Source organism: Oncorhynchus mykiss, chromosome 26, assembly GCF_013265735.2.
Source record: "Oncorhynchus mykiss isolate Arlee chromosome 26, USDA_OmykA_1.1, whole genome shotgun sequence".
Lineage (NCBI taxonomy): Eukaryota > Metazoa > Chordata > Actinopteri > Salmoniformes > Salmonidae > Oncorhynchus > Oncorhynchus mykiss.
This window is the reverse complement of record NC_048590.1, coordinates 43,875,424-43,899,387: the sequence shown is the minus strand read 5'-3', so window position 1 is coordinate 43,899,387 and position 23,964 is coordinate 43,875,424. Positions and strand designations below refer to the sequence as shown.

Below are 23,964 nucleotides of genomic sequence, written 5' to 3'. Positions count from 1 at the left end.
ACAACACTGTGCAGGTGTGTGTGTGTGTGTGTCTGTGTGTGTGTGTGTGTGTGTGTGTGTGTGTGTGTGTGTGTGTGTGTGTGTGTGTGTGTGTGAGCGTACATCAAATCAAATCAAATGTTGTTGCAGGTGTAGCGAAATGCTTGCATTTGTGGAGTATACATACAGTACAGCCTGTGTGTACTGTATGTATACGTTGGTTGTTCATCTCTCTCTCTCTCTCTCTCTCGATCTGTCTCTCTGTCTCTCGCTCTCTCGATCTGTCTCTCTCTCTCTCTCTCTCGATCTGTCTCTCTGTCTCTCGCTCTCTCGATCTGTCTCTCTCTCTCTCTCTCTCTCTCTCGGTCTGTCTGTCTGTCTGTAGTGGAGGATGGGGGAGACATGCTGTCTGTGGAGCTGGAGACAGGAGGAGGGGGCGTGGGCTTCAGTTTGGATGGAGGGAAAGGCTCTATCCATGGAGACAGGCCTCTGGTCGTCAACAGGATATTTAAAGGTACAGTACTATCCATGGAGACAGGCCTCTGGTCATCAACAGGATCTTTAAAGGTACAGTACTATCCATGGAGACAGGCCTCTGGTCATCAACAGGATATTTAAAGGTACAGTACTATCCATGGAGACAGGCCTCTGGTCATCAACAGGATATTTAAAGGTACAGTACTATCCATGGAGACAGGCCTCTGGTCATCAACAGGATCTTTAAAGGTACAGTACTATCCATGGAGAGAGGCCTCTGGTCATCAACAGGATATTTAAAGGTACAGTACTATCCATGGAGACAGGCCTCTGGTCATCAACAGGATATTTAAAGGTACAGTACTATCCATGGAGACAGGCCTCTGGTCATCAACAGGATATTTAAAGGTACAGTACTATTCATGGAGAAAAAGAAAACCAAAGCACGGATTGCTGCCTTACTATGTCCCTAAACTCTAACAAGGTAAGGAAATCAATATATAATTTTGTAATTTGGGTGAACTTTAGGTGCCATTTAGCAGACACTGTTATCCAAGTGACTTACAGTAGTGTGTGCATACATTTCTAGTAAGGGTGACCCCAGCAGAAATCAAACCAACGATCTTGACGTTACAAGTGCCATACTCTACCAGCTGAGCCACACAGGACCTTTTCTTAACACTTTTAACAATGTATTTTATTGTTAGAAGAGGTGTGATGTCACGGAAAGTAGGAAACCATGCAAACAACGCAGAGAAGCACAGTTTTATAGGCTTGAACTTTTATACGTTGGGGGAGGTGAAAGCTGATACCAGATCTGCACCTAGGGGAAACATCACGACAGACCAATGTGTGACCGTGTGTTCTCCTGCTCCCCAAATAGGTGGTGCTGCGGAGCAGAGCGGGTTGCAGTCTGGTGATGAGCTGCTGCAGGTCCAGAGCACCTCCCTACAGGAGCTGAGCCGCTTCGAGGCCTGGAACATCGTCAAGGCTCTGCCTGAGGGGCACATCACTCTAGTCATCCGGAGGAGGAAGGAGGATGAGGCAGAGGGGTCTGCCTGAGGGACATCTCACTGTAGTTAACAGGAGGAGGAAGGAGGAGGATACTGAGGAGTTACCCCTAGACACTGATTTCAGGTCAGTTTACACTGTTTATACTTAACTGATTTCCAGATACAATAGGTCCCTGACTACCTACAGAGGTAGTCAGAAAGATCTGATCACAATTACACTTCTTTAAAAATGTGGGCACAATCAGAATGTGGACAAGATCAAGACAAAGGACTCATGTTAGCACCAGCTATAAACGGAGCTATTGATTCTCAAGATTCGGCCACATATTGATTGTGGCCACATTTATTGACAGGTGTCCGCAATTAAAATATCTATTGTGATTGGATTGTGATCAGATCTTCCTGATCACCACCGGAGGTAGTCAGGCACACATGTTGTCTGGATATCTTCCAAGTGTAGACGAATGTGGACAGGGAAACCATTTAAATCATCATTATCCCTCTAAAATCATTGACAGGTGGCGCCATCGTCTTATGGCATCAATATGTGTCTTTAAATAAAGAAAATACATATTATTTTGAAAGAATATCTGTCGAATAATTTGCATACAGGGAGGAACCAGTCAATCTTGGTCACAATGCGGAAACAGTGGACGGATAAGAGACACATTTTAATACAATATGTAGATGCAACGGCAAAAATGTGGCCGCTATCAGAATGTAGACAACGGCCTCGATTCAATCCGTATCGCTGAAGTTTAGCGTTATAGGGTGATTGAAAATGAAAGGTAATTTCCGATTGAGCCTACACATGGATTTACCGTGAATGCAGTCTCCGCGAACACAGGAACATTGCTTTTATATTTCAATTACGCTGAAGTGCAGGTCTTCAGTGCTACGGATTGAATAGAGCCCGAGATCAGAGTTAGCACCAGGTATAAACAGGGCCAACTAGAACACAAATCAACCACAAGCCACCATACCATTTCATATGAGCACTGTTAACATACTGTAGTTATGAATATAACATCTATATTCTATATCAAATCATATTGCAATGACAATCAGGGACTGTTACTGTAGAAAGAGGTGAATTTACAGGTGCTTTGCTCTGACTGCCTTCCTACACCCAGAACTTCTAGACCAGGGACCACAGTGAGTTTGAGATTTGCACAGTAATACAGTATTTACATGAAGGAAGGGAGAGACATTCCATTGCTTTTGACTGTTAGAAATAGTGTACAATACTGTAATGTAGTCCAAAAGAGTATTATACTGATACAAAATATTTAAAATGGGATTTGCATTTTTCATGGAATTGTAATATTGTAGTATTGTGCTTGATGTTGGAATCATTGTTTAGACCAAAGACTGTGAGTTGGATTCAATCCATATTGCGGAAGATCAACATCAAAAGGTCAAGTTAATTTCCGTTTACCATGAATGCAGTCTCCGCGACCGCGGGAACATTGCCTTTAATTGTCTATCGCACAATAAAGTGGATCTTCAGAGCTACGGATTTAATAGTCCTTAGTTCGTTTATTAGATGACAATGGGAGAATCTCAATTGCATAGTGCTCGCGTCCTCTTTCCTTCTCCACACCCATTGGATGAGAAAGCCAGAGGTCCCGTGCCGCTGACCTTCTCCAATTGGTTTTGAGGAGGCCAGGTGAGAGGACGTGAGGAATATCTAATTGAGATTCTCCCTATGGGTGAAACCAAAGATATAACTAAACCGGAGCAAATTTTCACCTTGTTTTCTCTCCTAGTTTGATATTAAGGAAAACACAGGGTGTGAACATTTTGTACCAAAATCTATTAGAATATCGATATTTAAAACTCTGTGTATCGGTACTAAAGATTTATCACAATATACATTATACTAATAAAATAATTTAACCCAATCTGTATGTTTCAAAAGTTTATTCACAAGACTGTTGTGCCAATAACCATTAATGTTTTAAAACCTACGTAGTTATTTGACTTCATATGGAACAAACAGATGCATTTACCACTCAGTTAATGAGAGTTGTAGGCAAAACTCCTTTTATTTTCCCAAAATTCCCAGAAATCCTGGTTGGAGGATTCTGCATTCCCTGCTTATTCCCTTCTGGTTTTGGGAACTTCTGGGATAGTTGAGTAACCATTATTCATCCATAATTGTAATCCTTCATTTCTCTTCTCCGGTGTTTGAAAAACAGCCGGTGAATTTGTGTAGTGGGTTTAGCCATTCCCACCTGTGGTGATGGTAATATAATACAACAAGAAAGGAGGACAACATTGGAACGTTCAGTAGTTTTTAATGCAGATGCTGGTGAAACACAAAACCTGCTGGGTGGAACATACAGTACAGTCCTACGGTACAGTAGAGTGCAGGTCAGGATTAGGGTCGCAAAATTGTGGTAGCTCTCCCCAATTTCCCAGAAATCCTGTTTGGAGGATTTCCAGATTCCCTGCGTATTCCCTACTGATTCCAGAAATCCTGTTTGGAGGATTTCCAGATTCCCTGCGTATTCCCTACTGATTCCAGAAATCCTGTTTGGAGGGTTTCCTACTGATTCCAGGAATCTGCCAACTGGGATTTCAGGAAAATTTTGAACATTTTTGAAAAATTACCAGAATTCATAACCCTAATCCTGACCTAAAAAAACATGTTATTTTCCTGTGTTGCTTTTATTGACAACTGAACTCATAGTATATTTCAATAGCAGCTATTTTCCATAGCAGCTGTGCTTTCCAATCAGGAGCTGAGGACAACAAACGGCATTCAAAACATACACATCTGTCCCAAAACGCATGATGGAGTACATTTTAAAAACAAGCCACCAGTAGACAATGTGTTCTCTGACATTAAAACAGCAATACACTGTAGGTAGGTATGATCTTCAGGCTCCACTTACAGTACAATAACACACATCAAAACAATGCCTTCATAGTATTACACCAACAAAAGGCAAACAATGATTTTAAAAAAGCAAGCATATAGGTTGTGGATGAGGTGGAATGCAATGCACTTGTAAAGGTTTGTCAGTTAAGGTTATTATCCACTCGGGATAAGAAAAGGACGTTAAGTAGTGTGTTTTCATTTCAAAAGGAAACTTAACCACAAAGCTTCTAAAAAGATTGATCTAAAACATCATTAGTATGATGGCTTATCATCATACATGTAGAGGACTCAGCAGGCATGCAGATGGTTGACTGTACATCACTGTAAAGACACCTTCTAGACACCTTCTCTCAATACTCTGAGGAGGCTTCCTCTCCCCCTAATAGGGCTGTATCTCAAAACTCTGAAGAGGCTTCCTCAACCAACTAGGGATATATCTCACTACTATTCATGCTTGCTCTCATTGTTTCCCTTCACTGATGATTTTTTTAAAAGCTACGGAGACGCACCCTGGCCTAGACAGATGACCATACCCTCTTGTGCCATAACAAAGACAGTGGTTTTCTCAATTCTATGCTGGTAATACATTTCTTTACAGTGTAAAATGACACACTAGTCACAACTGATGCCATGTGGCAGTCCTATGCTGCTGCGCTTCAAAATATGTTGGAATCTATAGCTGTCCCATATGGCATCCTACTCCCTATATAGTGCACTAATTTGGACCAGTGACTTATGGGACACGTACCCCACTGAATAAAACCCTAAATCCTTCAGAAGCTCTCCTATTTGAGGGGATGTCCCTTTGTCCATTCTTCATTAGATGAAGCTGTTCATATTGCCATTTGCCCATACATACTGCAGATAACTTTGCTTAAGAATAATGCAGTGTTCTTAGTATTCACATCTACATAGAGAAAAGTAACTGAGGCAGGAATCCTTGCTTGGAGGTTAGGCGTCTATAAAGCGGGCAGATGTTAAGGTAAGGAACAGGATAGAGTTTAGAGGGGGGGGGGACATCTGCCGGCTGTATATACACCCTCTAAAGGTTACTGGTTAAAGCTGGAATCCTCAACAGTAAAACAACCATGTTCATAATGCTTTCCAGTTACTGCAAACAACAAACACGGTTATTTCCATCTCTGACATCATCGCACTGCACGATAGAAGAGCACAATATGTACTGCATTTCATAACCATGCTGCACGACGCTCCTCAGCTCAGCAACAACAATAACAATGCTGGTGGGGCAGCCAGTGGCACCATTTCCCCCTACTGCGGATTCCATCTTTAGGTATTGGTTAAAGGGCTGTGGAGACAGGTTAAACCAGAACACTTCAAGTACAGTACTACCGTATACAAAGGACAACAAAAAATGAGGTATGACTCATCCCAATGGAATCCGATTCCATTCTGGGGTTCCTGTAAGGTCCATGCAACATGCATGGTACTGTAGGTAGGATGCAGCCAGTGTAACAGAATGGACTGTATTCAACAGCAACAGTACAAAAGGGAAGGAGGACATATCCTCCGTGTGTTTAGGACACTAAATACAAAATATAGATTTCAAATCTATTCTCATTCTTTTGTGGTGGGAAAAGGGGGGGAAATGCATCACTAAATAGGAAATGTACAGGGAATATTTGTTTTGGAAGTAGAGTTTGGCAAAATTGACTTCTCTAGATCTAGTCTTAAAGGTGCGGCCCAGAGTGCTTTTTCCAGGGTTGAATGAAATTAGAACAGACACTCAACCTTTTTGTAAGACTACACTAGTGGCCACCATACCTGGTCCAAGAGAGCAACAGTACCAGGGGTGCAGGCTTTTTGTAAGACTACACTAGTGGCCACCATACCTGGTCCAAGAGAGCAACAGTACCAGGGGTGCAGGCTTTTTGCTCCAGCACTAACACACCATTATTACACAAATGAACCAAGACCTCAACGACCTGAAATCAGCTGTGTTAGTGCTGGGACAAACAAGCTGCACACTTCCTTCCCTCATATCATCCAATATCATCTCCCTTTAAGCTCAGATACAGTTTGCTCCAAGGCCAGGTGACCACTCTTTTAAAGAGGCTGTACAGAAATTGAGTTGCTAATTGTTTATCTACATTTTTGGCTTGAGTGTTGCCTGTATGGTTGATATAAAATATTTATTTACTCATGAAACAACACAATCCTTATTTTTAGTCTAGAAAGATATGGCCTGGGGAGGTGTGCCCCATGCTCTCAAATAAGGATTTTTCAAATCAATCTGTCCCTTTCAGTTAAAAAGCCCCCTGAGGTGAAAAGTTCCATATAGCCTCTTTAAAACTAAACCATTCACATAGCTAATCATTGTGTTTTTTGGTCCCGCTGAATGCTGGTCCCAGATCTGAGTATCACCTGGTGCCAGGAGTTGGTTATGCAGCACAAACAGATCTGGGACCAGGGCTAAGGGAAGGTATAGTATGAGTGTATCAGTGGTCCTTGAGGGACTTGATGGCCTTGGCCAGGTTGCTGTAGAACTCCACCATGCTGGATGGGAAGAAAGAGTCGACCACGGAGCGAGGCAGGAAGCCCCCCAGGTCCGTCTGGAAGAAACTGAACAGCTGGGTTTTGTTTGGCTCCCTGGGGGGGAAGGGAAAAAAGAAAGAAAGAAGGTTGAATTTACACTATACTGTATGAACAATATTAGACAGTGCTTCTTCAGCTACATAGCTATCAAGACACGTGGTCATGTTAGATAATGTTATTGAGAGAACCAAACCGGTTGCTGTGCACATTATAGATACCTCAATTAGTCTACCTGAGTGCACTGAAGTTTAGCTCTCTACTGCCCTCCTGTGACGGACCATTGTCTCTACAAAAATGTCCTTGGTTCTGACAGACCTCAACACAATGTTCAGAATGTTGCAGATGGGTTTGTAAACTAAAGCATGTGTACTGTATGTAAAGTCGCTGTCTGATGAAAACCGGAACTCAATTTTTGAATGAAATGTACTCTGAACATTGTACGGTTCTACGACCAATAAAATGTATTCAGAATAGCTTTAGAAGTTTAATAACTGTTTATTAAACGGGAAAATATGGACATTCTTTCAATCTCCTGAAAAGTTTGTTTTGGAGATGAGGTTATCAGACAACGACAATATTATGAAACAGAAGTGTGTCTTAGCGTGTGACTCACCCAGAGATGGGGACACAGATGCAGCCACAGGGGTGGTTGAAGCCCCTCACATACCCTGACTGGGGAGGGCAGCTGGGGTGGTTCACGTGGGTGGCTAACGGACAGAACACAGGGAGAGAACATATGAGGATACAAATATGTGTAGATATAATTAAGTCTATTTTCATTCAATCAATCACATAAAGTTACTTAGTATACTGATAGTGAAGGTAAAATGCAAATCTCATCTTGGGCACACCATAGCAAAGCGTTTTGCAACGGTATACATAACCAAGCCTTTCTTATTGGACAAGAACATATAGGCTAGGCCTAATACATCACAGTTTGAGCGTTTTCTTCCTTTTCGTGCCTACTGAACACAACCCACATTTTGCCATGGATGATTAGGCCTCAGTCTGGGGCAGTGGATAAGACAGTTGTCTGTTCCAGAGATCCCCACCCAGCCAGCCTCTCTGAGGGGTAGGGCTGATGATTAGGCCTCAGTCTGGGGCAGTGGATAAGACAGTTGTCTGTTCCAGAGATCCCCACCCAGCCAGCCTCTCTGAGGGTTAGGGCTGATGATTAGGCCTCAGTCTGGGGCAGTGGATAAGACAGTTGTCTGTTCCAGAGATCCCCACCCAGCCAGCCTCTCTGAGGGTTAGGGCTGATGATTAGGCCTCAGTCTGGGGCAGTGGATAAGACAGTTGTCTGTTCCAGAGATCCCCACCCAGCCAGCCTCTCTGAGGGGTAGGGCTGATGATTAGGCCTCAGTCTGGGGCAGTGGATAAGACAGTTGTCTGTTCCAGAGATCCCCACCCAGCCAGCCTCTCTGAGGGGTAGGGCTGATGATTAGGCCTCAGTCTGGGGCAGTGGATAAGACAGTTGTCTGTTCCAGAGATCCCCACCCAGCCAGCCTCTCTGAGGGTTAGGGCTGATGATTAGGCCTCAGTCTGGGGCAGTGGATAAGACAGTTGTCTGTTCCAGAGATCCCCACCCAGCCAGCCTCTCTGAGGGTTAGGGCTGATGATTAGGCCTCAGTCTGGGGCAGTGGATAAGACAGTTGTCTGTTCCAGAGATCCCCACCCAGCCAGCCTCTCTGAGGGGTAGGGCTGATGATTAGGCTACATCATCCACACACTAGCACTGCATTAGTGACAAGTGACGATAGTTCCTCTTGTACTCTACTGATTTCAGCCTACTGCCGATGGCGTGGTATGTCTGTGCATCCCAGTGCTTGATTTGTATATCATTGATTATGTTTTTTGTTGTTGTTAGAATACCTATTTATTCCTTTATATTTCTTAATGTCTGTGCTCTTATGTCCTCTGTAAATGCCTCAACGTTGAATAAAAATAGCCTAACATTTACTAAAATAAATAATAATAAACAGGTCTGCGCGGTCTTCCAAGGAGAGTCCTAGGACAGATAAAGAACAAAAAGAGCTACACGCCAATAGAAACGTGAATTGAGTCAGTAGAGGAATTTAGTTAAACAATATATTGATAGAGAAATGTTCCAAAATGTTATTTTATCATAAAGCTCTAGAACTACCGTCCGCTCTGGATCTACCGTCCGCTCTGGATCTACCGTCCGCTCTGGATCTACCGTTCTACAGCTACCGTCCGCTCTAGATCTACCGTTCTACAGCTACCGTCGGCTTTAGATCTACCGTTCTCTCTAGATCTACCGTCCGCCCTAGATCTACCGTCCGCCCTGGATCTACCGTCCGCCCTGGATCTACCGTCCGCTCTGGATCTACCGTCCGCTCTGGATCTACCGTCCGCTCTGGATCTACCGTTCTACAGCTACCATCCGCTCTAGATCTACCGTTCTACAGCTACCATCTGCTCTAGATCTACCGTTCTACAGCTACCATCGGCTCTAGATCTACCGTTCTCTCTAGATCTACCGTCCGCCCTAGATCTACCGTCCGCCCTAGATCTACCGTCCTCTCTAGATCTACCGTCCTACCGTCCGCCCTAGATCTACCGTCCGCTCTAGATCTACCGTCCGCTCTAGATCTACCGTCCGCTCTAGATCTACCGTCCGCTCTAGATCTACCGTTCTACAGCTACCGTTCGCTCTATAACTACCGTTCGCTCTAGAACTACTGTTCTACTGCTACCGTTCGCTTTAAAACTACCGTTCGCTATAGAACTACTATTCTACTGATAGCGTTCGCTCTAGAACTACCATTCTACTGCTACCGTTCGCTCTAGAACTACCGTTCGCTCTAGATCTACTATTCTACTGCTACCCTTCGCTCTAGAACTACTGTTTGTTCTAGATCTACTGTTCTAGATCTATTGTTCACTAAAGATCTACTGTTTCTTGTTGTTAGAAGTCCTATTTATCATAAAGCGAAGAGAGAGAGAAAAGATGAAAGAAGGAAGAGAGATATATTGAGGCGTTACGCACCATTGGATGTAATGGTGCCATCTTCATATTGCTTCACTAGAATAACGTCGACAAAGTCTCTGGGAGCTATGATGCCCATGGCTGCTGATGGAGTGACTGTTCTGCAGACAGTGACGTTCTGTGTGAGGGGGGAGAGACTAGGCAGGTAAACACTGGGCCTCGCTCAGCAGGCGTTATGGAATGTTCATATAGAAATATACAAAGTAGAATGAAACAAACACCTTTGATAAGCAGAATAAGGCATCACGTCAGTTCTATCCCTGACATTTCTATCTGCAACGTTCCACAAGATAAACGCTGGGCCTCGTTCAACAGGACACAACAAAAGTACCCCTCTGATCTGCAGAATAAGGTATGGCATCAGTTCTATCCATAGCATTTATCTATGTTTTCCTACTGAGCATGTCCCTGTACTTGTGTTTGTCCCAAAGCAAATAAATATTTACATGACTAATGGAATAGAGAACAAAGGGTAGGAGTGCTGCATTGGTGTTGTGGGTGTGGCGATCGCTGGCAGGTGCCCTTTAGGAAACCTGTATCAAAACCATGAACAAACTGGATGACACACTTTGGTTGCTTGGATAACTTATTTAACCGTCACGTAACCAGGAAGTCCCATAGAGATCAGGTAAAACTCACTTCCATAAAATCCTAAGGCTTATCAACAAAGTTGGGGGAGTAGACAGAACTATACAGCAAGAATGGAGGACAGAGTATTTATTCAGCTGTGATTTGTTTGTGGGTGAGTGAGGAATGATAAAGAATCAATGGAATCAAATGATCAGTGACAACTCTCTAAAGAAAACTCAGAACATAGATGATGACGATGGGGACAAAACAACAGAATTGTGACTGACTGTGACTACAGTCTGGTCCATTGGTTTGAAACTCAGCCTACCTCAGTGACTTGCTCTACCAGCTCAAACTTCTTGACATTGTTGTCCCATTTCACCCGCAGTCCATTTGGCACAGGCTTCAGACACTCCCATACCTTCTCTGGGCTTCCCTTCACCACCGACTCCCCCTTATATCTGTCAGACACAACACATGTAGAGAGACAGAGCACCACTAACCCAGTATTCAGACCTAAAATTGATTAAATAAAAAAATGGTGTCACCAATCTACACACAATACCCCATAATGACAAAGCAAAAACAGGTTTAGAATTTTTTGCAAGTGTATAAAATAAATGAAAATACCTTATTTACATAACTATTCAGACCCTTTGCTATGAGACTCGAAATTGAGCTCAGGTGCATCCTGTTTCCACTGATCATCCTTGAGATGTTTCTACAACTTGATTGGAGTCCACCTGTGGTAAATTCAATTTTATTTATTTATTTAATTTTATTTCACCTTTTATTTAACCAGGTAGACAAGTTGAGAACAAGTTCTCATTTACAATTGCGACCTGGCCAAGATAAAGCAAAGCAGTTCGACTCATACAACAACACAGAGTTACACATGGAGTAAAACAAACATACAGTCAATAATACAGTAGAAAAATGATTGATTGGACATGACTTGGAAAGGCACACACCTGTACATATAATTTGACAGTTCATGTTTGAGCAAAAACCAAGCCATGAGGTGGAAGGAATTGTCCGTAGAGCTCTGAGACAGGATTGTGTAGAGGCACAGATCTGGGGAAGGTTAACAAAACATTTCTGCAGCATTGAAGGTCCCCAAGAACACAGTGACCCCCCCCCCCCATTCTTAAATGGATGAAGTTTGGAACCACCAAGACTCTTCCTAGAGCTGGCCACCCGGCCAAACTGAGCAATCGAGGGAGAAGGGCCTTGGTCAGGGAGGTGACCAAAAACCCGATGGTCACAAGATGGGATAACTTTCCAGAAGGACAACCATCTCTGCAGCACCACAAATCAGGCCTTCATGATAGAGTGGTCAGAATGAAGCCAGTCCTCAGAAAAAGGCACATGACAGCCCGCTTGGAGTTTGCCAAAAGGTACCTAAAGGACTCTCAGACCATGAGAAACAAGATTTTCTGGTCTGATGAAACCAAGATTGAACTCTTTGGACTGAATGCCAAGCGTTACATCTGGTGGAAACCAGGCAGAGCTCATCACCTGGCCAATACCATCCCTACGGTGAAGCAAGGTGGTGGCAGCATCATGCAGTGGTGATGTTTTTCAGCAGCAGGGACTGGGAGACTAGTCAGGATTGAGAGTAAAATTAACGGAATAAAGTACAGAGAACCCCAAAGTACAGAGATCATTGCTCTGGGCAGTTCTGACTTTTGGACAACTACAAATACCTAGGTGTCTGGTTAGACTGTAAACTCTCCTTCCAGACTCACATTAAGCATCTCCAATCCAAAATTAGATCGAGAATCGGCTTCCTATTTCACAACAAAGCATCCTTCACTCATGCTGCCAAACATACCCTCGTAAAACTGACCATCCTACCGATCCTCGACTTCGGTGATGTAATTTTCAAAATAGCCTCCAACACTCTACTCAGCAAATTGGATGCAGTCTATCACAGTGCCATCCGTTTTGTCACCAAAGCCCTATATACCACCCACCACTGCGACCTGTACGCTCTCGTTGGCTGGCCCTCGCTTCACACTCGTCGACCAAACCCACTGGCTCCAGGTCATCTACAAGTCTTTGCTAGGTAAAGCCCCGCCTTCTCTTAGCTCACTGGTCACCATAGCAGCACCCACCCGTAGCAAGCGCTCCAGCAGGTATATTTCACTGGTCAACCCCAAAGCCAATTCTTCCTTTGGCCGCCGTTCCTTCCAATTCTCTGCTGCCAATGACTGGAAGGAACTGCAAAAATCACTGAAGCTGGAGACTCATATCTCCCTCACTAGCTTTAAGCACCAGCTGTCAGAGCAGCTCACAGATCACTGCACCTGTACATAGCCCATCTGTAAATAGCCCATTCAACTAACTCATTCCCATACGGAATTTATTTATCTTGCTCCTTTGCACCCCAGTATCTCTACTTGCACATTCATCTACCATTCCAGTGTTACTTAATTACTTCATCACCATGGCCTATTTATTTGCTTACCTTCCTTATCCTACCTCATTTGCACATGCTGTATATAGACTTTTTCTACTGTATTATTGACTGTATGTTTGTTTATTCCATGTGTAACTCTGTGTTGTTGTATGTGTCGAACTGCTTTGCTTTATCTTGGCCAGGTCGCAGTTGCAAATGAGAACTTGTTCTCAACTTGCCTACCTGGTTAAATAAAGGTGAAATATTATATATATATATATATTTTAAATCCTTGATGAAAACCTGCCCCAGAGCACTCAGGACCTCAGACTGGGGCAAAGGTTCAGGTTCCAACAGGACATTGACCCTAAACACACAGCCAAGACAATGTAAGAGTGTATTCGAGACAAGTCTCTGAATGACCTTGAGTAGCTAAGCCAGAGCCCAGACTTGAACCCGATCTAAACATCTCTGGAGAGACCTGAAAATAGCTGTTCAGCAACGCTACCCATCCAACCCGACAGAGCTTGAGAGGATCTGTAGAGAAGAATGGGAGAAACTCCCCAAATACAGGTGTGCTAAGCTGGTAGCGTCATACCCAAGAAGACTCAAGACTGTAATCGCTGCCAAAGGTGCTTCAAAGTACTGAGTAAAGGGTCTGAATACTTATGTAAATGTGATATCATTTTTTTTATATTTTGAATACATTTGCAAGAATTTAAAATCCTGTTTTTGCTTTGTCATTATGGGGGATTGTGTGTTGACTGATGAGGAAAAAACTAAATGAAATCCATTTTTGAATAAGGCTAACGTAACAAAGTAGAACAAGTGAAGAGGTCTGAATACTTTCTGAATGCACTGTACCTGTCAGACACAACACATGTAGAGATATACAGAACACTAACCCTAATACACATCAAACACAACATGTAGCCGATGTGAAATGGCTAGCTAGTTAGCGGTGGTGCGCGCTAGTGGCGTTTCAATCGGTGACGTCACTTGCTCTGAGACCTTGAAGTAGTGGTTACCCTTGCTCTGCAAGTGCGGCGGCTTTTGTGGAGCGATGGGTAACGATGCTTCGAGGGTGACTGTTGACGTGTGCAGAGCGTCCCAGGTTCGCGCCCAGGTCGGGGCGAGGGGACGGACGTAAAGTCTATACTGTTACATAGAGATAGACAGAACACTAACCCTAATACACATCAAACATAACATGTAGAGATAGGTCTTCCTGGGGGACGGTTTCTGAGAGACCGATTAGCCCTAAACTAAAAAGTGTTGTCAATGGAGATTTTCCATTAAGAATGCTTTTTAATCCAGGACTATGCTTAATCTGGGTCTGGGAAGCCAGCCTGTTATTGGTGCTTTCTTAATTAATAGTCTAACGTGGCTTCATCTCCATGTTCTCTCCCTCCCTTCATCTGCACTGAACTGAAAACAGCAACAGTGAAAGCAAGATGGTGGATATTTCTTTCTCAGTTTTTTCATATCAATGCAGCTGAAGGAAACTGGTCGAGGAGGGGAAAGTAGCCCTCTTTAGACCGTTATGATAAACAGCTGAAGATGACCTCAGTAAAAACTTAAATCCAACAGTTTCAGTAACTGATGCTGTCAGTTCAGTTGGAGATAGCTAGTTCCTGTCAAGGTTACCGCTGTTAAAACAGTAACGTTAAATACTCTCCGGAGATAAGATAGTGAAAAGGACATTTAGCTTGTCTAACTTGCTTCTGTACAACATTTAGAAATGAATGTTTTGGCCTAGATAAGGAGAACAGCTCATACTTACACATTCCCAGGGAACTCAGTCGATGGCCGCCAGGACACGATGACGTCATTCTACAAATGGACCGACATCCATTTATCAGAAACAAAACATTGGTTGCTGTTGTCAACCCACTGACTGCATTTACCTAGCTACTGTCTACGTTATATACAATGACACAGCAAAATGGAGCTGTTAACACGGTGCACGGAAAGGCACGTCACCTGTAATTATAAAATATGAATATTGCTACCTAGAACATTACGCACCGATTTCTTGCAGACTTTCCACCCAGACTCGTCCTTGGTGTAGCTCAAAAGACAGTCCCCAACTGCATTTGCTGTGTTCTGGTAATCCATGCTGGTTGAGTCCGCCTGGCAGATGTGATGATGGAGGACTTGCAACCTGTTCAATAGCTAGCCAGCTGTCAGGCTAACTGACTAGTTAGATAGTTAACATTAGCCGTGATTCCAAATGGATGGATTTAGACTGACACACAAGATAACTAGCTGAAGTTATCGTAGAGTATGAAGCGTAAAATATGAACTATGAATATGAGTCCGTAAACCAATATGAGACAATTTACAACAGCTACCTAACGTTAGTTAGCTAGTGCAAATATTGAATGAAAGACTTGCATTTTCGTTAGCCGCGAGGTTCCTGAAGTCAGTAAGACTCAGACTTGCTTAAAATAAAATATTGATTGTCATAAACATCTAACACGAACTTGTAGTAAAAAGTAAGCTTATTTAGCCAGCAGGCTAGCTAGCCGTGTTCCCATCAACTGATGAAAAAAAAATAATGTGATAAAAGTACGCTTTCTGATTCGTTGGAAAAGCTTGGAACAGTGTTCAAGTGAATGCTGGGAAATGTAGTTTGAAAGGGATAGTTACGTGTCCACCAAATCATGCCCCAGATAGACATACGTTAATATGTCACGTTTTTTTTCTCCACCCACAGAGCAGACTCAGACCACTTTTAGTCTAGAAGTTATGACATGGCATTCCTTTTGTAAATTATAAACCCAGGGTCATTACAGTACTTTATACATATCCCAAGGTGTTATAAACTCAGCAAAAAAAAGAAACGTCCTCTCACTGTCAACTGTGTTTATTTTCAGAAAACTTAACAAGTGTAAATATTTGTACAGACATAACAAGATTCAACAACTGAGACATAAACTGAACAAGTTCCACAGACATGTGACGAACAGAAATTGAATAATGTGTCCCTGAACAAAGGAGGGGTCAAAATCAAAAGTAACTGGTGTGGCCACCACCTGCATTAAGTACTGCAGTACATCTCCTCCTCATGGACTGCACCAGATTTGCCCGTTCTTGCAATGGCCCTAGTCCTCACCCTCCGATCCAACAGGTCCCAGACGTGCTCAATGGGATTGAGATCCGGGCTCTTTGCACTGGCCATGGCAGAACACTGACATTCCTGTCTTGCAGGAAATCATGCACAGAACGAGCAGTATGGCTGGTGTCATTGTCATGCTGTAGGGTCATGTCAAGATAAACCTGCAGGAAGGGTACCACATGAGGGAGGAGGAAGTCTTCCCTGTACCGCACAGCTTTGAGATTGCTTGCAATGACAACAAGCTCAGTCTGATGATGCTGTGACACATCGCCCCAGACCATGATGGACCCTCCACCTCCAAATCGATCCCGCTCCAGAGTACAGGCCTTGGTGTAACGCTCATTCCTTTGACGATAAACGCAAATCTGAACATCACCCCTTGTGAGACAAAACCGTGACTCGTCAGTGAAGAGCACTTTTTGCCAGTCCTGTCTGGTCCAGCGACGGTGGGTTTGTGCCCAGAGGCGACATTGTTGCCGGTGATGTTTCGTGAGGACATGCCTTACAACAGGCCTACAAGCCCTCAGTCCAGCCTCTCTCAGCCTATTGTGGACAGTCTGAGCACTGATTGAGGGATTGTGCGTTCCTAGTGTAACTCGGGCAGTTGTTGTTGCCATCCTGTTCCTGTCCCGCAGTTGTGATGTTCGGATGTACCGATCCTGTGCAGGTGTTGTTACATGTGGTCTGCCACTGCGAGGATGATCAGCTGTCCATCCTGCCTCCCTGTAGCGCTGTCTTAGATGTCTCACAGTACGGACATTGCAATTTATTGCTCTGGCCACATCTTCAGTCCTCATGCCTGCTTGCAGCATGCCTAAGGCACGTTCACACAGATGAGCAGGGACCCTGGGCATCCTTCTTTTGGTGTTTTTCAGAGTCAGCAGAAAGGCCTCTTTAGTGTCCTACGTTTTCATAACTGTGACCTTAATTGCCTACCTACCGTCTGTAAGCTGTTAGTGTCTTAAGACCTTCCACAGGTGCATGTTCATTAATTGTTTATGGTTCATTGAGCAAGCATGGTAAACAGTGTTTAAACCCTTTACATTGAAGATCTGTGAAGTTATTTTCGATTTTTACGATTTATCTTTGAAAGACAGGGTCCTGAAAAAGGGACGTATATTATATATGTTACACATCATACTTTACTACGGTATCATCATTTTACTGAATTGAAGGCCATGTTTGAATGGTACAATGTAATGTACACACACATAATAGCCAATATAACACCTGTTTGTGATAACCCTAAAACAAACATTAAGGGCTGTACACATAACCTTGAGTAGAACAAAACAATCTGATGCTTAGGTACACTACTTTGGACCACTGACCGTGATATTTATTTGATTGAGAACAAGCACAGTATCCATGATAATGTGAGCATATAATATGTTATGCATATTATGCACATAGAGCTGTTTGTTAACACACACAAAGTATAGCATTGGCCATGAATGGGCTATTCACATTTTCTGTGGTTTACAATACGACTTTATGTAACCCATTACAAAACAATTAACTCAACAGGTCATTATTGTAAAATATAATTTGCTGTCAATAACCAGTGGTGGAAAAAGTACCTAATAGTCGTACTTGAGTAAAAGTAAATATACCTCAAAAGAAAATGACTCAAGTAAAAGTGAAAGTCACCCAGTAAAATTCTACTTGAGTAAAAGTCTAAAAGTGTTTGGTTTTAACTATACTTAAGTATCAAAAGTAAATGTGAATCGCTAAAATATACTTAAGTATAAAAAGTTCATTTCAAATTCCTTATATTAATTTAGGAAAGGGAAAGGGGGATACCTAGTCAGTCGTACAACTGAATGCATTCGACTACAATGTGTCTTCTACATTTAACTCAACCCCTCTGAATCAGAGAGGTGCGGGTGGCTGCCATAATCGACATCCACGTCTTCGGCACCTGGGGAACAATGGGTTAACTGGCTTGCACAGGGGCAGAAGAAACCCAGACGGCACGATTTTCTTGTTTTTTAAATTTACGGATAGCTAGGGGCACAATTCAACATACAGACATAATTTACAAATTAAGTATTTGTGTTTAGTGAGTCTGCCAGATCAGAGGCAGTAGGGATGACCAGGGATGTTCTCTTGATGTGTGTGAAATAGACAGTTTTCCTGTCCTGCTAAGCATTCAAAATGTAACAAGTACTTTTGGGTGTCAGGGAGTAAAAAGCACATTATTTTCTTTAGGAATGTAATGTAGTACCTATCTTTCTGATTTGGTCCTGCCGTACATACCTACACGTAATCTACGGTCACAAGACGCAGGCCTCCTAATTGTCCCTAGAATTTCTAAGCAAACAGCTAGAGGCAGGGCTTTCTCCTATGGAGCTACATTTTTATGGAATGGTCTGCCTACCCATGTAAGAGACGCAGACTCGGTCTCAACCTTTAAGTCTTTACTGAAGAGTCTCTTCAGTGGGTCATATGATTGAGTGTAGTCTGGCCCAGGAGTGGGAAGGTGAACGGAAAGGCCCTGGAGCAACGAACCGCTCTTGCTGTCTCTGCCTGGCTTGTTCCCCTCTCTCCACTGGGATTCTCTGCCTCTAACCGTATTACGGGGGCTGAGTCACTGGCTTACTGGTGCTCTTTCATGCCGTCCCTAGGAGGGGTGAATCACTTGAGTGGGTTGAGTCACTGATGTGATCTTCCTGTCTGGGTTGGCGCTATCCCCTTGGGTTGTGCGTGGCGGATATCTTTGTGGGCTATACTCTGCCTTGTCTCAGGATGGTAAGTTGGTGGTTGAAGATGTCCCTCTAGTGGTGTGGGGGCTGTGCTTTGGCAAAGTGGGTGGGGTTATATCCTTCCTGTTTGGCCCTGTCCGGGGGTATCATCGGATGAGGCCACAGTGTCTCCTGATCCCTCCTGTCTCAGCCTCCAGTATTTATGCTGCAGTAGTTTATGTGTCGGGGGGCTAGGGTCAGTTTGTTATATCTGGAGTACTTCTCCTGTCTTATCCGGTGTCCTGTGTGAATTTAAGTATGCTCTCTCTAATAGTCTCTTTCTCTCAGAGGACCTGAGCCCTAGCACCGTGCCTCAGGACTACCTGGCATGATGACTCCTTACTGTCCCCAGTCCACCTGGCCGTGCTGCTGCTCCAGTTTCAACTGTTCTGCCTGCGGCTATGGAATCCTGACCTGTTCACCGGACATGCTACCTGTCCCAGACCTGCTGTTTTCAACTCTCTAGAGACAGCAGGAGTGGTAGAGATACTCTTAATGATTGGCTATGAAAAGCCAACTGACATTTACTCCTGAGGTGCTGACTTGCTGCACCCTCGACAACTACTGTGATTATTATTATTTGACCATGCTGGTCATTTATGAACATTTGAACATCTTGGCCATGTTCTGTTATAATGTCCACCCGACACAGCCAGAAGAGGACTGGCCACCCCTCATAGCCTGGTTCCTCTCTAGGTTTCTTCCTAGTTTTTGGTCTTTCTAGGGAGTTTTTCCTAGCCACTGTGCTTCTACACCTGCATTGCTTGCTGTTTGGGGTTTTAGGCTGGGTTTCTGTACAGCACTTTGAAATATCAGCTGATGTACGAAGGGCTATATAAATACATTTGATTTGATTTGATTTGAGTAAAAGTAAAGTACATATACCCCAAAAAACTGCTTAAGTAGTACATTAAAGTATTTTTTTACTTAAGTACTTTACACTACTGTCAATAACTTACATGGATTAATAAAGGTTAAATAAACCTAGATATATTCACAATACTAATTCACCAACTACACGTTGGAGCAGACCAGGTCTTTGGACCCAGACACGTTGAGATCTATACTGGCTTTGGACTTCTTCTTAGCCAGTTTGCCTTGCCTTGCCTCAGACTTGAGATACTTCTCCTTGTTGTGAATGACCTGGATGTACTGGTCTGTGCTGCTGTTCTGCTGGTCGCTACTGGAGGCCAGAGAGGCCGAGTCTGACTCAGTCAGGGAAGGCTCCAGCTTGGACCTGGATGTCTTGGGCTTGACCTGGGGCTCCAGGCGTCTTCCAGGGCCCTGGGGGGGTGAGTGTACAAGTCTGCTGGGGGAGTGGGGGTGTCTGGCTGGGGACTGTGTGTGCCTGACTGGTGGTGGAAGCTCCGCTCCTCTGATGCTGGTCTGGGAGAGGGAGTGCAAGCGCGTCTCCATATCCTCCCAGTCCCCTTTTTGGGCTTCACCGCCGTAGCGCCCCCTAGCAATGTGGCTGTCTTTTGACGCCATAGACAGCTTGGTCTCCAGGCGCTCTCCGATGTAGAAGCGAGCTGGCTGTTGGAGGTCGGAGAGTGAGCGGGGCCGGTGATTCTGCCCGAACGACCCCCTCCTAGACTCCCTCTTCCCCCCTGTCTCTTCCTCCTCCTCTTCATCACTCAGGTGTGACTGCGGCGGATTCGACCTGTGTGGGTGCCCATGCAGATGCGGAGCCCTTGGAGTATACCGCTTGGTATTCCGCGGGATCAGCTCTACGATTTCACCCCCAGGGTCCTCCGCTCGGAAGTGGCGAGGGACGCGTGTGGCTGATCGAAGCAACTTTTTCCTAGCTTCGTGCTCGTTGACGATGACGTAGCGCGTGGTGTAGGGGCGACGGCCCACGTAGCTCTGGGCGGTCACTATCCCAGCTGCCTCTGCGGAGTGCATGGGCCTGATGGTCTTCCTGTAGAGTGGGTCGGAGTGGATGTTCTCTGAGGAGTAGCGTGTCGGGGGGTTGTACGCCACATGATGGTAGGACTTGGACCTGCAGGTACCGCTAGGGCCCCCCAGGTAGGAAGGGTGTCTGGTGACAGAGGGAAATACGGATGATAAATGTTATTACTGTATGTGGTCGTAATGAGAGACCACTTCGACTTGAATCATTACAGTAACAAATACTACTGATACTGTGTGTCGTTGATTCCTTTGGTAGTGACAGTAGTCCAGGCCATAGTATGCCCAAACCGGCTTTAGAAGAACTTAAATACCCCACTGCTTATTAGCTACTGTTGAAGAAAACTACACTTTTCCTTTCCTTTGACCCCTGACTTGAGTGAAAGCAATGAGATGGAATCCCATTCAATTTCTTAGGGGTGAATCCTGACTTCCACCTAAGTGTAATTTTCACTTCGTCATGCATTGATGTTAATGGGAGACTAAGTTCAAACTATGGGCTAGGTGCTGGAGTCCCCCTTCAGAGGTTTATTTAGGACTAACATCATGGACACTAACCCTTAATCCTCCTGTAGACACACCTGTATAGGACTGTATAAAAGCCTGTGACTGACCAGACAGAATAACACATAATATGTGTGTGTGTGTGTGTGTGTGTGTGTGACACACCTGTTAGGGATTATCTCCGGCCTTTGCTTGTGAAGTATGGACACTGTTGGACTTCTAGGCGCCCCAGCAGCAAATGTCGCCCTAGCGGTCTCGACTCTCGATGCCGACTGGGTGATGGTGCGGATGCCGTTGCCACGACGATCGGGCGACTGGAAGTTTGTGACACTGCCGTTGGGTCGTGGCGACGGCGTGCGAATGGATGACTCGCGGCTGGTGATGTCACCATCCTGCTGGTCAGGCTTCCTGTCCCCCCCGGGGACCTCTGGGGCCTGTAGCCTCGCTATGGGTGGGGGTCAGAGGTCAGGGGTTACAGGTCAGAGATTATAGCTTAGGTGGTCAAAAGTTCAACATTTTAATTGGTAAAGGTTAATAGTCAAGTGAGGTGAAGGGTTAAAGGTCAGATGTAAGATGTTAGGGGATATGTAGACATAGACTACATAGAACCAACCAACCAGAAAGTAGAATGATGAGGTTTACCTGAAGCCAGCTGTAATACCTTCTTCTTGTCTTCTGTTCTCTCCTGACAAATACATTTCTGTTCAGCATACAGTCATGAGACTAAGTGGGCATCCCAAATGGCCTACATAGTCCACTACTTTTAACCAGAGCCAATAGTAGTACACTGTCTAGGGAATATTTGGGATGCACTCTAAGTTCATATGTATTTTTGTTTAATGTATAATAGTGACTGACTTCGAGAACTATAACTATAGCGCCTATAACTCACAGTCTGAAGCTGCATCCTCAGCTGGTTGTTGGTGAATTTAAGGGATCTGGCAATGGCCTGAAGGTAGTAGATCAACATGCTGAAGGACACAGAGAGAGTTACCCCAAGAGGACTGACACAATGACTGATCAACATGCTGAAAGACACAGAGAGAGTTACCCCAAGAGGACTGACACAATGACTGATCAACATGCTGAAAGACACAGAGAGAGTTACCCCAAGAGCACTGACACATTAACAATGCATAGAGCAAGTCAGGCTACATTGTGTGTGTGTGTGTGTGTGTGTGTGTGTGTGTGTGTGTGTGTGTGTGTGTGTGTGTGTGTGTGTGAGAGAGTCTGTGTGTTAGAGAGTCTGCATTCCTGTGTGTTTGTGTGTGTGAGTCTGTGTGTGAGAGAGTCTGCATTCCTGTGTGTTTGTGTGTGTGTGTGTGAGTCTGTGTGTGAGTGTGTGTGTGAGTCTGTGTGTGAGTGTGTGTGTGAGTCTGTGTGTGAGTGTGTGTGTGTGTGTGAGTCTGTGTGTGAGTGTGTGTGTGAGTCTGTGTGAGTCTGTCTGTGTGTGTGAGTGCACTCACAACAGCAGCAGCAGAGCGGGCAACGCTACGACAGGGCTGGTGACGTAACTCATCACTTTACTGAACCACAGCGGGAAGTCATTGGCTATCGTCTCTGAGATGATGTCATAAATCTTCTCCTGACCGCTGCAGGGGAACGAACGCGCACGCACACACACACACACACACACACAGCAGAATTAAAGCTATACAGGCTTTTCTTCTTGGCCTTATTGTGCTTTCAGCAGATTATGATGTGTGATGAAAATAAAAATAATCATGGATTGATGTTTTATAGCGATTTTCAAGGTTCTCAATAGGAGTTAGATCATTCACAAGCACACACACACTTGGGTTACAAACATGCACACACACACACACACACACACAGTATACTGCAACACTATTGAAAGTGTGGCTTACCTTAAATGACCTTAAATTACAAGGGCTAACTTTAAAATGGGCACCACATTTAAAGAGCTTCACGGGAATAATCGCTTACCTAAATGGCCCGCAGTGTTGGGAAGGTCTGTATCTCACTATGGCGAAGATGGTGGGCAGCATACACAGAAAAAGCATGAACAACAGCATAGCCAGGTAGAAATTATTTGATCTGGAAACAAATGAGAGAAATAAAATTGTACTTTTATTTCTATATTGTTTATTTATCTGTGTTATTTCAAGTTTTTCTGCCTTTGTAATCCTGATCAACTATGTTACTAACAAAGACCGATAATCAAAAACCATAATCCATGTTCGTAACGGTTGTCGTCTGGAGAAAGAGAGGACCAATGCGCAGCGTGGTAAGTGTCCATTATTTTAATAAAACAACTGAACAAAACAACAAAAACGACAAACGAAAAGTCCTGTAAGGTGACGAAAAACACTAAACAGAAAAGACACAACCAAAATGGGGAAAACAGGCTACCTAAGTATGATTCTCAATCAGAGACGACGATCGACAGCTGCCTCTGATTGAGAACCATACCAGGCCAAACACAGAAATACAACAAAGAAAAAAGAACATAGACTGTCCACCCCAACTCACGCCCTGACCAAACTAACACAACGACATACTAAAGGAACTAAGGTCAGAACGTGACAATGTTTGGTTAGAGACAATAGGAATGTTGGAATATATTTTTAATATACTATCATATTATTGTTTGGTTAAACATTTTGACATTTACATTTTAGTAATTTAGCAGACGCTCTTATCCAGAGCGACTTACAGTTAGTGCATTCATTTTAAGATAGCTAGGTGGGATAACCACATATCACAGTCATCAAAATTATTTTTTTCCTCAATAACGTAGCTATCAGTAGAATCAGCGCTAGAAGGGGGGGGT

At 44.0% G+C, this 23,964-nt stretch overlaps 3 protein-coding genes across 5 annotated transcripts in view; 1 reads left to right on the top strand and 2 right to left on the bottom strand.

Annotated features, from left to right (window-relative positions):
• Positions 1-3,373, top strand: part of LOC110526988 (pro-interleukin-16-like) — a 52,998-nt gene extending 49,625 nt beyond the window's left edge. Inside the window, exons 26-27 of the mRNA XM_036963442.1 lie at positions 365-493; positions 1,340-3,373. Coding sequence (XP_036819337.1) covers positions 365-493; positions 1,340-1,518 — 308 coding nt within the window. The 3' untranslated portion in view covers positions 1,519-3,373. The remainder of the gene's footprint in view (positions 1-364; positions 494-1,339) is intronic.
• A 379-nt stretch (positions 3,374-3,752) lies between these two features.
• LOC110506886 (stAR-related lipid transfer protein 5) lies at positions 3,753-15,465 on the bottom strand. 3 transcript variants are annotated; one of them, XR_005039676.1, is made up of 7 exons: positions 14,922-15,465; positions 14,677-14,726; positions 10,821-10,953; positions 9,923-10,040; positions 7,526-7,619; positions 6,210-6,966; positions 3,753-6,141 (listed from the first exon to the last, which is right to left on the bottom strand). XR_005039676.1 is itself a non-coding variant. In XM_036963464.1 (7 exons), the coding sequence occupies exons 2-7, from the start codon at positions 15,009-15,011 to the stop codon at positions 6,816-6,818; spliced, it is 636 nt and encodes a 211-aa protein (XP_036819359.1). In that variant the 5' UTR covers positions 15,012-15,092; positions 15,291-15,465; the 3' UTR covers positions 3,753-6,815. The 3 variants fall into 3 exon arrangements, 2 of the variants coding, with proteins under 2 accessions (XP_036819359.1, XP_036819360.1); XM_036963464.1 differs by having other exon boundaries at positions 3,753-6,966; positions 14,922-15,092; positions 15,291-15,465; XM_036963465.1 differs by having other exon boundaries at positions 3,753-6,966; positions 14,922-15,088; positions 15,291-15,465.
• Positions 15,466-19,649: 4,184 nt separating this feature from the next.
• The window catches only part of LOC110526986 (transmembrane channel-like protein 3), a 50,090-nt gene continuing 45,775 nt past the window's right edge, over positions 19,650-23,964 (bottom strand). Inside the window, exons 17-22 of the mRNA XM_036963629.1 lie at positions 23,118-23,228; positions 22,637-22,762; positions 22,063-22,141; positions 21,813-21,855; positions 21,336-21,615; positions 19,650-20,796 (exon numbers count right to left, since the gene is read on the bottom strand). Of these exons, the coding sequence (XP_036819524.1) occupies positions 19,773-20,796; positions 21,336-21,615; positions 21,813-21,855; positions 22,063-22,141; positions 22,637-22,762; positions 23,118-23,228 (1,663 nt within the window). The 3' untranslated portion in view covers positions 19,650-19,772. The remainder of the gene's footprint in view (positions 20,797-21,335; positions 21,616-21,812; positions 21,856-22,062; positions 22,142-22,636; positions 22,763-23,117; positions 23,229-23,964) is intronic.

Coding starts and splice junctions, on each gene's coding strand:
- LOC110506886 (XM_036963464.1), bottom strand. CDS start 15,011: ATGGATTACCAGAACACAGCAAATGCAGTTGGGGACTGTCTTTTGAGC. Junction 10,954..14,676: donor ACTGAGTTCCCTGGGAATGT/GTAAGTATGAGC, acceptor TGTGTCTGACAG/ATATAAGGGGGAGTCGGTGG. Junction 10,041..10,820: donor TGGTAGAGCAAGTCACTGAG/GTAGGCTGAGTT, acceptor CCCCTCACACAG/AACGTCACTGTCTGCAGAAC.